We start from the raw sequence: 12,500 nt of genomic DNA on the forward strand, positions 1-12,500 counted from the left end.
TAGGATATAGATCAGCATGCTGTGTGTATATTATACAGTAGGTGATCAGAGGGATATAGATCAGCATGCTGTGTGTATTATACAGTAGGTGATCAGAGGGATATAGATCAGCATGCTGTGTATATTATACAGTAGGTGATCAGAGGGATATAGATCAGCATGCTGTGTATATTATACAGTAGGTGATCAAAGGGATATAGATCAGCATGCTGTGTGTATATTATACAGTAGGTGATCAGAGGGATATAGATCAGCATGCTGTGTGTATATTATACAGTAGGTGATCAGAGGGATATAGATCAGCATGCTGTGTGTATATTATACAGTAGGTGATCAGAGGGATATAGATCAGCATGCTGTGTGTATATTATACAGTAGGTGATCAGAGGGATATAGATCAGCATGCTGTGTGTATATTATACAGTAGAGGATTAGAGGGATATAGATCAGCATGCTGTGGGTATATTATACAGTAGGTTATAAGAGGGATATAGATCAGCATGCTGTGTGTATATTATACAGTAGGTGATCAGAGGGATATAGATCAGCATGCTGTGGGTATATTATACAGTAGGTTATAAGAGGGATATAGATCAGCATGCTGTGTGTATATTATACAGTAGGTGATCAGAGGGATATAGATCAGCATGCTGTGTGTATATTATACAGTAGGTGATCAGAGGGATATAGATCAGCATGCTGTGTGTATATTATACAGTAGGTTATAAGAGGGATATAGATCAGCATGCTGTGTGTATATTATACAGTAGGTGATCAGAGGGATATAGATCAGCATGCTGTGTGTATATTATACAGTAGGTGATCAGAGGGATATAGATCAGCATGCTGTGTGTATATTATACAGTAGGTGATCAGAGGTATATAGATCAGCATGCTGTGTATATTATACAGTAGGTGATCAGAGGGATATAGATCAGGATGCTTTGAGATGTGGGATGCTATGTTCATTATATTTCTCTACACAGGAAAAACTGAGCTGGCCAAGCAGACAGCACGATACCTTCACAAGGACGTAAAAAAGGTAAGATGGCTGACCGTGCGACGTAAGTCACTACTACAGCACAGAGGAACGGGTCGTTATAGTGTTTAGTGTGCACAGACATGTATGCCTGTTTGAGTATCAAGTATTTTATTACTAGTGAGTCTTTAAAGTCATTCATTCAAACTCCCGTGCAGGCTGTTGACTACTAGCAAAACAGTTTTTTCTTTCATATAGGTGGCGAGAGTCCACAAGCTAGTTACTGATGGGATATACATTCCTACCAGGTGGGGCAAAGTTTCTAAAACCTCAAATGCCTATAAATACACCTCCCACCTCACTCATACCTCAGTTTTAAAAACTTTGCCTCCTTCGGAGGCGATGAAGCATGATGTGCTTGATTTATTCGGTGAAAGGCGCTTCTAAGCATATTGAAGCCCAGTTCCTCTCTAAGTGCAGTGTTTGTCTGAGGGATGTGAAGGGAGTATTGCCTATGAGAGAGCTTTTCATAAGGCTCTCTGTAAATCGGTCGCAGGGATTCATCTGCTGCCTCCCTATATAGATTGACACTATACTCTTGTACCATTACCTCTGCTGATATGTTTCAGTTCTGGTTTGGCTGTCTGCTATATGTGGATGGGTGTCTTACATGGTAAGTATATACTTTTATTATATAAGACACTCTCAGCTATGGATTGGGCACTATTTAAGTAAAGTTGCTATATATTGTTTGTATACATGCCTTGAGTCAGTAATTCAGTGCTCTCTTTTAGTGACTTTATTTTGGTGGCTAAATATTTGTCAAGGTTGGTAGAGTCTGTGAAACATACAGGGTTTTTTTTGGAGCTAGTCATTTATTTATAAATTAGGATGCTGCATATTATGTTAGTGTCATGGAATGTTGATAATCACATTTGTATGCAGTATAATAGAATTATACTGCATATATAAATTTCATTTCATTTTTTTGTAAATACAAACTAAATTCTTACCTGGTTTTTTTTTTCATTTGACCTTGCAACAAGAGCAAACGAGCATGTGATGACGCTATTTATGACATAATTTTGCACCTTTTTTTTGGCGCCAATATTTCCTGCCAAAAATTTCCCACCAAAGAATTCTCGCCAAATTTGCAGTTATAAGCTCCGCCCCAGCACATTCAGTGCTCTCAGAAAATGCTTAGAGAGCTGTCATGTAGCATTATTTTATTCAGTTTTCTTTTTTTATAAATATTCACTCTGTTTCCCATTCTCTCAAGCCTGTTATATATATCATATATAGGAGCATGGATATAAATTTGCAGAATTAATTTATTTTTTTAAATTTTTGTTTGGTTTTTTTCAATTATGTCTCAAACTGAACCTGTCTCTGATGTTACCATAGGATTTGAGCTGCCTGAACACGTATCTACCAAAGCTAAGTGTGTTTGTTGTAAAAAAGCTGATCTAAATTCTTCAGCTCAATTATGTGGCTCTTGTTTTGACAATTTGTTAAATGCTGATAATATATCTGAGTACAAATGCACCCACTGTTATTTCGTCTGTCTAATGTACATAGCATTCCTGCAGAAATGAAAGTTTTTATTGCTGCAGCTATAGAGAAGGCAATGACTGCTATTCCGCCTTCAAATAAAGGTAAAAGAATTTTGCAACATTTTCCTAAACCTAGTGAATTAAGTTCTGACCTTCAACATACTGATTTATCCTATACTGATGCGGTTTCCTCTGATTCAGAGGACGCCACGTCAGAGACAGATACAGACAAGTCATCTTTTTTTATTTAAGATAGAATATATTCGCTCTCTCTTAAAGGAAGTTTTTTTTAATTTGGGTATTGAGGAGTCTAAATCTTCCGATGATAAAGCTAGACACCGTCTAAATTCTGTATTTAAAGGGACAGTCAACACCGGATGTAACTTAAAGCGATACTTTAGATCAGGAATAGAAGATGCAGCTACACCACATCGCATATCGATGAGCTCTAACAGTATTGGAGTAATCAACGAAAATACATTGGTTTATTCCATGAAGATATGGCCGCCAAACTCCTCCCCCTCCTCCTTCATCCCCTTCTCTAATGTCTTAACATGCTTGTTCATTTTTCAAAGGGTGATGGTTCTGTTTTGATAATGCGCTTGCGCATTATCTTCTGCACGCTCGCAAACCGACCGAGGATTTCATTGCAATTGGAGGATTCAATTAAAAAGAAGGTCCATACGTAATAGTGGGGGGAGTTTGGCGGCCATATTTTCAAGGAATAAACCAATCTATTTTCGGTGATTACTCCAATACCGTTAGCTCTCATCAACATCGATGCGGTGTAGCTGCATCTTCTATTCCGGATCTAAGGTATGGCCTTAAGTTACATCGGGTGTTGACTGTCTAAATTCTGTATTTAAAGGGACAGTCAACACCGGATGTAACTTAAAGCAATATTACTTCTGAAGTATTTCCTATTCCAGACGCTATCTCTAATGTGATTGCTAAAGAATGGTCTAAGCCTGGTACCTCTTTTAACCCTTTTTCTAGGTTTAAGAAATTGTATCCTTTACCTGTGACCACTTTAGAACTTTGGGAAACCGTTCCTAAAGTTGATGGGGCAATTTCCACTTTTGCCAAACGTATTACTATTCCTATGGAAGACAGTACTTCTTTTAAGGATCCTTTAGATAGGAAGCTTGAATCTTATCTAAGAAGTGCATATTTACATACTGGCTATATTCTTAGACCTGTTATATCTATGGTGGATGTTGCTGCTGCTTCTACTTTTTGGTTGAACAGTTTAGCACAGCAGTTGTCTTCCTATTCTCAATTATCTAACATTATTGTTTTACTTCAACATGCAAATCATTTTATTTGTGATGCTATATTTGATGTTATTAAGATCAATGTCAAATCCATGTCTTTAGCCATTTTAACTGGAAGAGCTTTATGGCTTAAATCTTGGAATGCTGACATGGTGTCTAAAACTAGATTATTATCTCTCTCTGTTCAAGGTTAAAATCATTTTGGTTCACAATTGGATTTAATTTCTCAGTGGAAATAGCTGTTTTTGTTGTATCCCTCCCTCTATAGTTACTTGTGGACTTCCACTAAGAGCCCTGCTGTTTGTAGATCACCTTCTTAAGAGCTGACTACAACAGTGTGACTATTGGCAGGGCCCTCTACCCATTTGATCCCTATAAATGTTTCCTTGCATACTGCCCATGTTTATAGCGCTGCCGAATCTGTTGGCGCTCTACAAATAACTAATAATAATAATTGGGTATTATATCCCATCAGTAACTAGCTCGTGAACTCACTCCACCTATATGAAAACATAATTTATGTAACAACTTACCTGAAAAAATAATTTCTTTCATGGTGGCGAGAGTCCACGTGACCCACCCATTTTTTGGGGGGTTATGATTTTTTTTTGTATAAAGTGCATTATTTATCCTGTTCCTCTTTTTTATGCTTTTACTCCTTATACACTTCACAAACTTGGCTATACGTTAAACTGAGGTATGAGTGAGGTGGGAGGTGTATTTATAGGCATTTGAGGTTTGGGAAACTTTGCCCCCTCCTGGTAGGAATGTATATCCCATGAGTAACTAGCTTGTGGGCTCTCGCCACCATGAAATAAATACATTTTTTAGGTAAGTTCTTACATAAATTATGGGGGTGTTTTCTGTTGTTTTTTCTCTTGTTAAGTGTATCCAGTCCACGGATCATCCATTACTTATGGAATATATTCTCCTTCCCAACAGGAAGCTGCAAGAGTCCACCCACAGCAAAGCTGCTATATAGCTCCTCCCCTAACTGCCATATTCAGTCATTCTCTTGCAAGCCTCAACATAGATAGGAGGTCGTGAGAGTCTGTGGTGCTTTCTACTTAGTTTATTCTTCAATCAAAAGTTTGTTATTTTTAAATGGCACCGGAGTGTGCTGTTTATCTCAGGCAGTATTTGGAAGAAGAATCTGCCTGCGTTTTTCTATGATCTTAGCAGACGTAACTAAGATCCATTTGCTGTTCTCACACATTCTGAGGAGTGAGGTACTTCAGAGGGGGAATGGCGTGCAGGTTTTCCTGCAGATAAGGTATGTGCAGTAAAATATTTTTCTAGGAATGGAATTGACTAAGAAAATACTGCTGATACCGAAGTAATGTAAGTAAAGCCTTAAATGCAGCGATAGCGACTGGTATCAGGCTTATTAATAGAGATACATACTCTTGTAAAAATGTGTTTTAAAACGTTTGCTGGCATGTTTAATCGTTTTTTAACATATGTTTGGTGATAAAACTTATTGGGGCCTAAGTTTTTTCCACATGGCTGGCTTAAATTTTGCATAGAAACAGTTAACTGAAGCTTCCCACTGTTGGCTGTGGCAGTTTGTTGTGTCTGTTTTTAAAAACATCTGTCATTTTTTTTTTTTTTTTATCTGTTTTTTGCATTAAGGGGTTAATCATCCATTTGCAAGTGGGTGCAATGCTCTGTTACCTTATTACATGTACTGTAAAAATTTAGTTTGTTTTACTGCCTTTTTTTCACTGTTTTTCAAATTTTGACAAAATTTGTTTCTCTTAAAGGCACAGTAACGTTTTATATATTTGCTTGTTAACTTGATTTAAAGTGTTTTCCAAGCTTACTAGTCTCATTATTAGTCTGTTCTAACATGTCTGACATAGAGGAAGCTCTGTGTTCATTATGTTTTAAAGCCATGGTGGAACCCCATCTTAGAATGTGTACCAGGGGTAGATACAGAGCATACAGACGCTTTAAGAACCATGTATGATACTACCTCACAATATGCTTAGTCTGTGGGTGATTTTTTTTTACTCAGGGAAGATGATTTAACCTGATTCTGATATTTCTACATTTAAAATTTATGCTTGAGAACCTCCACTTGTTGCTCAGGGAGGCTTTGGCTGCTCTGAATGAATGTGTACAATCGCAGGGCCAGAGAAATTGTGTAGACTGGATAAATAATATGCAGTGCCGGTGTGTACTGATGTTTTTCCAATACCTAAAGAGGTTTACTAAAAAATTTTTAATAAGGAATGGGATAGACCAGGTGTGCCATTCTCTTCCCCTCCTATTTTTTAGAAGAATGTTTTCTAATAGTTACCACCACACGGGACTTCTGGCAGACAGTTCCTAAGGTGGAGAGAAGAGTTTCTACTCTAGCTAAGCGTACCACTACCTCTGACGAGGACAGTTGTGCTTTTTAGATCCAATGGATAAAAAATGTTTATTCAACAGGGTTTTATCCTGCAGCCCCTTGCATACATTGCTTCTGTCACTGCTGCTGCGGCGTTCTGGGTTGAGTCTCTTGATGAGGCTTTACAGTTAAGCGACTCCATTGGATGAATATATTTGACAAGCTTATGCTAGCCAATTCCTTTGTTTTCTGATGCCTTGTTCATTTGACTAGACTAACGGCTAAGAATTCTGTTTTTTACTATACTGGCGCGCAGAGCGCTATGGCTTATATCATGGTCAGCTGTCGTGACTTTAATAAATAAGCTACTTAACTTCCCTTCAAGGGGCAGACCCTATTTGGGCCTGGTTTGAAGGAGATTATTGCTTATATCACTGGAGGAAAAGGTCATGCCCTTCCTCAGGATAGGTCTAAATCAAGGGCAAAAAAAAAAAAAAAAGTCTAATTTTCGTACCTTTTAAAAACTTCAGGGCAGGTGTGGCATCCTCTTCCTCTAAGGCAAAACAAGAGGGAATTTTTGCTCAGTCCAAGGCGGTCTGGAGACAATCGGACCTGGAACAAAGATAAGCAGGCCAAGGAGCCTGCTGCTGCCTCTAAGGCAGCATGAAGGAACGGACCCCTATCCGGTAACGGATCCTATAGGGGGCAGACTTTCATTCTTTGCCCAGGCGTGGGCAAGAGATGCCCAGGATCCCTAGGCATTGGAATTTATATCCCAGAGATATCTTCTGGATTTCAAAGATTCCCCCCCCAAAAAAAGGGGAGATTTCGCCTTTCACAATTATCTGCAAACCAGATAAAGAAGGAGGCATTCTTACATTGTGTACGAGATCCATCCAGTTCCAAGAGAGGAACAGGGACAGAGTTTTTACTCAAATCTGTTTGTGGTTCCCAAGGAGAGGGAACCTTCAGACCTATTTTGGATCTAAAGATCTTAAACAAATTCCTCAGAATTCCGTCATTTAAGATGGAAACTATTCGTACCATCTTAACTATGATCCAGGAGAGTCAATAGAGGACTACAATGGATTTGAAGGATGCTTATCCTCACATTGTGATGCATAAAGATCACCATCGTTTTTCAGGTTTGCCTTTCTAGACAGGCATTACCAGTTTGTAGCTCTTTCCTTTGGGATATCTACAGCCCCAAGAATCTTTATGGAGGTTCTGGGGTCGCTTTGGCGGTCCTTAGACCGCGGGGCATAGAAGTGGCCCCTTATTTAGACGACATCCTGATACAGGCGTCAAACATCCAAATTGCCCAGTCTCATACGGACGTAGTACTGGCATTTCTGAGATCACATGGGTGACTCAGTACATGAATGAAATCGGCTTAATGGTAGCGGCAAGGGACATAGTACCGTTTGCACGTCTACATTTCAGACCGCTGCAACTATGCATGCTCAGTCAGAGGAATGGGGATTACACAGATTTGTCCCCCTGTTAAACCTGGACCAAGAGACCAGAGATTCTCTTCTCTGGTGACTATGTCGGGTCCATCTGTCCAAGGGTATGACCTTCCGCAGGTCAGATGGGACAATTGTTACAATAGATGCCAGCCTTTTAGGTTGGGATGCAGTCTGGAACTCCCTGAAGGCTCAGGGATAGTGGACTTAGGAGGAGACCCTCCTTCTAATAAATATTCTGGAACTGGGAGTGATATTCCATGCTCTTCAGACTTGGCCTCAGTTAGCAACTCTGAGGTACATCATACTCAGTCGGACAATATACACGACTGTGGCTTACATCAGCCATCAAGGGGGAACAGAAGTTCCCTAGCGATGTTAGAAGTCTTACAATAATTCACTGGACAGAGACTCACTCTTGTCTATCAGCTATCCATATCCCAGGTGTTGAGAACTGGGAGGTGGATTTTCTAAGTCGTCAGACTTTTCTTCCGGGGGAGTGGGATTTCCTCCGGAGGTCAAGACCAAGCAGGAGAGGGCTTTGGTGTTTTTGACAGCGCCTGCGTAGCCACGCAGGACCTGGTATGCAGATCTGGTGGACATGTCATCCTTTCCATCACGGTCTCTGCTTCTGAGACAGGTCCCTCTACCTCAGGGTCCTTTCAACCATCTAAATAGAATCAATCTGAGATGGACTGCCTGGAGACTGAACGCTTGATGTTATCAAAGCATGGCTTCTCCGAGTCAGTCATTGATACCTTAATACAGACATGAAAGCCTGTCTCTAGGAAAATTGAACATAGATATGGTGTAAATATCTGATTGTTATGAATCCAAGGGTTACTCATGGAGTAAAGTCTGGATTCCCAGGATATTATCTTTTCTCCAAGATGTTTTTGAGAAAAGGGTTGTCAGCTAATTCCTTAAAAGGGGACAGATTTTTACTCTGTCTATTTTTTTGCACAAGCGTCTGGCAGGTATTCTAGACGTTCAGGCATTTGGTCAGGCTTTGGTTAGATCCAAGCCTGTGTTTAAAACTGTTGCTCCGCCATGGAGCTTAAACCTGATTCTTAAGGCTCTTCAAGAAGTTCCGTTTGAACCTTTTTTGTTCCATAGATATCAATCTTTATCTTGGAGAGTTCCTTTTGGGTAGCTAATTCCTCGACTCGTAGAGTCTCCAAGTTATCTGTGTTACAATGTGATTCTCCTTATCTGGTCCTTCGTACGGATAAGGTAGTCCTGCGTACCAACCTGGGTTTTTTCCTAAGGTGGTATCTAACAAGTACATCACTCAAGAGATAGTTGTTCCATGCTTGTATCCTAATCCTTCCTCAAAGAAGGAACGTCTATTACACAATATTGGACGTGGTTTGTGCTTTAAAGTTTTACTTACAAGCTACTACAGTTTTCATCAAACGTTCACCTTGTTTGTTGTCTATTCTGGACAGAGGAGAGGTCAAAAGACTTCAGCAGCCTCTCTGTCTTTTTGGTTAAAAAGCATAATTCATTTAGCTTATGAGACTGCTGGACAGCAGCCTCCTGAAGGGATTACAGCTCATTCTACTAGAGCTGTGGTTTTCACTTGGGCCTTTTTTAAATGTGGCTTCTGTTGAACAGATTTACAAGACGGAGTCTTGGTCTGCGCTTCATACTTTTCAAATTTAACAAATTTGATACCTTGCTTCTTCGGAGGCTATTTTTGGGAGAAAGGGTTTTTTACAGGCAGTGGTAACTTACGTTTAAGTACCTGCCTTGTCCCTCCCATCATCCGTGTACTTTAGCTTTGGTATTGGTATTCCATAAGTAATGGATGATCCGTGGACTGGATACACTTAACAAGAGAAAACATAATTTATGCTTACCTGATAAATTTATTTCTCTTGTAGTGTATCCAGTCCACGGCCCGCCCTGTCACTTTAAGGCAGGTAATTTTTTCATTTGAACTACAGTCACCACTGCACCCTATGGTTTTTCCTTTCTCTGCATGTTTTCGGTCGAATGACTGAATATGGCAGTTAGGGGAGGAGCTATATAGCAGCTTTGCTGTGGGTGGACTCTTGCAGCTTCCTGTTGGGAAGGAGAATATATTCCATAAGTAATGGATGATCCGTGGACTGGATACACTACAAGAGAAATACATTTATCAGGTAAGCATGAATTATGTTTTTTTGTTGTTTTTTGCTGGATTATAAATTTCATTGCAAGAGCAACATGATTCCTGTAGCTGATAGTCTTTATGGATTGTCACTTCCAGTTACTCACTTCTATCTCACAATGATTTATTTATAGGGATTCATCCGGCTGGATATGTCCGAATTCCAGGAGAAGCATGAGGTAAGCAGTCTGTGGTGTAGCAGCATCATTCTCACGGCTGGGGTGCATCTCTTGTTTATGGTGTAGACCAGCTGTGCATAGGAATAGCAGCAGACGACGTGTGCTTAGTGAACCTCTTAAAACAGATTCCCTTCCTTTACTATTTATTGAGGACCTAGGGGGTTAAACATCACATTTGCACTCCTAGAGCACCCTATTCTGCTCCACATAAGGATACTGCTAGGGGCACATACATGTATTCCTTATTGGCTCACCAGCTGTGTCTCCATCTGGAGTTGCAGGACTTAAACATGTAGTAAAAATAATCTAATGAAATAGATCTCATTTTTACTCAAGAACGTTGCTTTAAAAAGTCCACAAGGCCATCCTGTCACTCATACTCTGTATAATAATAATTATGTACCTTGTTGTGCACTCACTGTGGTGTACCTGCTAGCTGTATAATTACTGGGGTGTACCTGCTAGCTGTATAATTACTGGGGTGTACCTGCTAGCTATACATTCACTGGGGTGTACCTGCTAGCTGTATAATTACTGAGGTGTACCTGCTAGCTGTATAATCAATGGGGTGTACCTGCTAGCTGTGTAATCACTGGGGTGTACATGCTAGCTGTATAATTACTGGGGTGTACATGCTAGCTGTATAATTACTGGGGTGTACCTGCTAGCTGTATAATCACTGGGGTGTACATGCTAGCTGTATAATCACTGGGGTGTACCTGCTAGCTGTATAATCACTGGGGTGTACCTGCTAGCTGTATAATCACTGGGATGTACCTGCTAGCTGTATAATTACTGGGGTGTACCTGCTAGCTGTATAATTACTGGGGTGTACATGCTAGCTGTATAATCACTGGGGTGTACCTGCTAGCTGTATAATTACTGGGGTGTACCTGCTAGCTGTATAATTACTGGGGTGTACCTGCTAGCTGTACATTCACTGGGGTGTACCTGCTAGCTGTATAATCACTAGGGTGTATTTGCTAGCTGTATATTCACTGGTGTGTACCTGCTAGCTGTATATTCACTGTGGTGTACCTGCTAGCTGTATAATCACTAGGGTGTTCCTGCTAGCTGTATAATCACTGGGGTGTACCTGCTAGCTGTATAATCACTAGGGTGTACCTGCTAGCTGTACATTCACTGGGGTGTACCTGCTAGCTGTATAATTACTGGGGTTTACCTGTTAGCTGTATAATCACTAGGGTGTATTTGCTAGCTGTATAATCACTAGGGTGTATTTGCTAGCTGTATATTCACTGGGGTGTACCTGCTAGCTGTATATTCACTGGGGTGTACCTGCTAGCTGTATAATCACTGGGGTGTACCTGCTAGCTGTATAATCACTGGGGTGTATTTGCTAGCTGTATAATCACTAGGGTGTATTTGCTAGCTGTATATTCACTGGGGTGTACCTGCTAGCTGTATAATCACTGGTGTGTACCTGCTAGCTGTATAATCACTGGGGTGTACCTGCTAGCTGTACATTCACTGGGGTGTACCTGCTAGCTGTATAATCACTAGGGTGTACCTGCTAGCTGTACATTCACTGGGGTGTACCTGCTAGCTGTATAATCACTGGGGGGTACCTGCTAGCTGTATAATTACTGGGGTGTACCTGCTAGCTGTATAATCACTAGGGTGTACCTGCTAGCTGTATAATCACTAGGGTGTACCTGCTAGCTGTATAATCACTGGGGTGTACATGCTAGCTGTATAATCACTGGGGTGTACCTGCTAGCTGTATAATCACTGGGGTTTACCTGCTAGCTGTATAATTACTGGGGTGTACCTGCTAGCTGTATAATCACTGGGGTGTACCTGCTAGCTGTATAATCACTGGGGTGTACCTGCTAGCTGTATAATCACTGGGGTGTACCTGCTAGCTGTATAATCACTGGGGTTTACCTGCTAGCTGTATAATCACTGGGGTGTACCTGCTAGCTGTATAATTACTGTGGTGTACCTGCTAGCTGTATAATCACTGGGGTTTACCTGCTAGCTGTATATTCACTGGGGTGTACATGCTAGCTGTATAATCACTGGGGTGTACATGCTAGCTGTATAATCACTGGGGTGTACCTGCTAGCTGTATAATCACTGGGGTGTACCTGCTAGCTGTATAATTACTGGGGTGTACCTGCTAGCTGTATAATCACTGGGGTGTACCTGCTAGCTGTATAATCACTGGGGTGTACCTGCTAGCTGTATAATTACTGGGGTGTACCTGCTAGCTGTATAATTACTGGGGTGTTACTGCTAGCTGTATAATTACTGGGGTGTACCTGCTAGCTGTATAATCACTGGGGTGTACCTGCTAGCTGTATAATTACTGGGGTGTACCTGCTAGCTGTATAATCACTAGGGTGTACCTGCTAGCTGTATAATCACTGGGGTGTACCTGCTAGCTGTATAATTACTGGGGTGTACCTGCTAGCTGTATAATTACTGGGGTGTACCTGCTAGCTGTATAATCACTGGGGTGTACCTGCTAGCTGTATAATCACTGGGGTGTACCTGCTAGCTGTATAATTACTGGGGTGTACCTGCTAGCTGTAT

General features: G+C 40.8%; 1 protein-coding gene across 3 annotated transcripts in view; it reads left to right on the top strand.

The window, feature by feature from the left end:
• CLPB (caseinolytic mitochondrial matrix peptidase chaperone subunit B) overlaps nt 1-12,500 on the top strand; it is a 540,105-nt gene that overhangs the window by 314,279 nt on the left and 213,326 nt on the right. For all 3 annotated transcript variants that reach the window (XM_053708781.1, XM_053708783.1, XM_053708784.1), the window contains 2 exons: nt 987-1,042; nt 9,897-9,941. In XM_053708781.1, coding sequence (XP_053564756.1) covers nt 987-1,042; nt 9,897-9,941 — 101 coding nt within the window. The remainder of the gene's footprint in view (nt 1-986; nt 1,043-9,896; nt 9,942-12,500) is intronic.

The sequence above is a fragment of the Bombina bombina genome, chromosome 3 (genome assembly GCF_027579735.1).
Source record: "Bombina bombina isolate aBomBom1 chromosome 3, aBomBom1.pri, whole genome shotgun sequence".
In the NCBI taxonomy this organism is placed as follows: domain Eukaryota; kingdom Metazoa; phylum Chordata; class Amphibia; order Anura; family Bombinatoridae; genus Bombina; species Bombina bombina.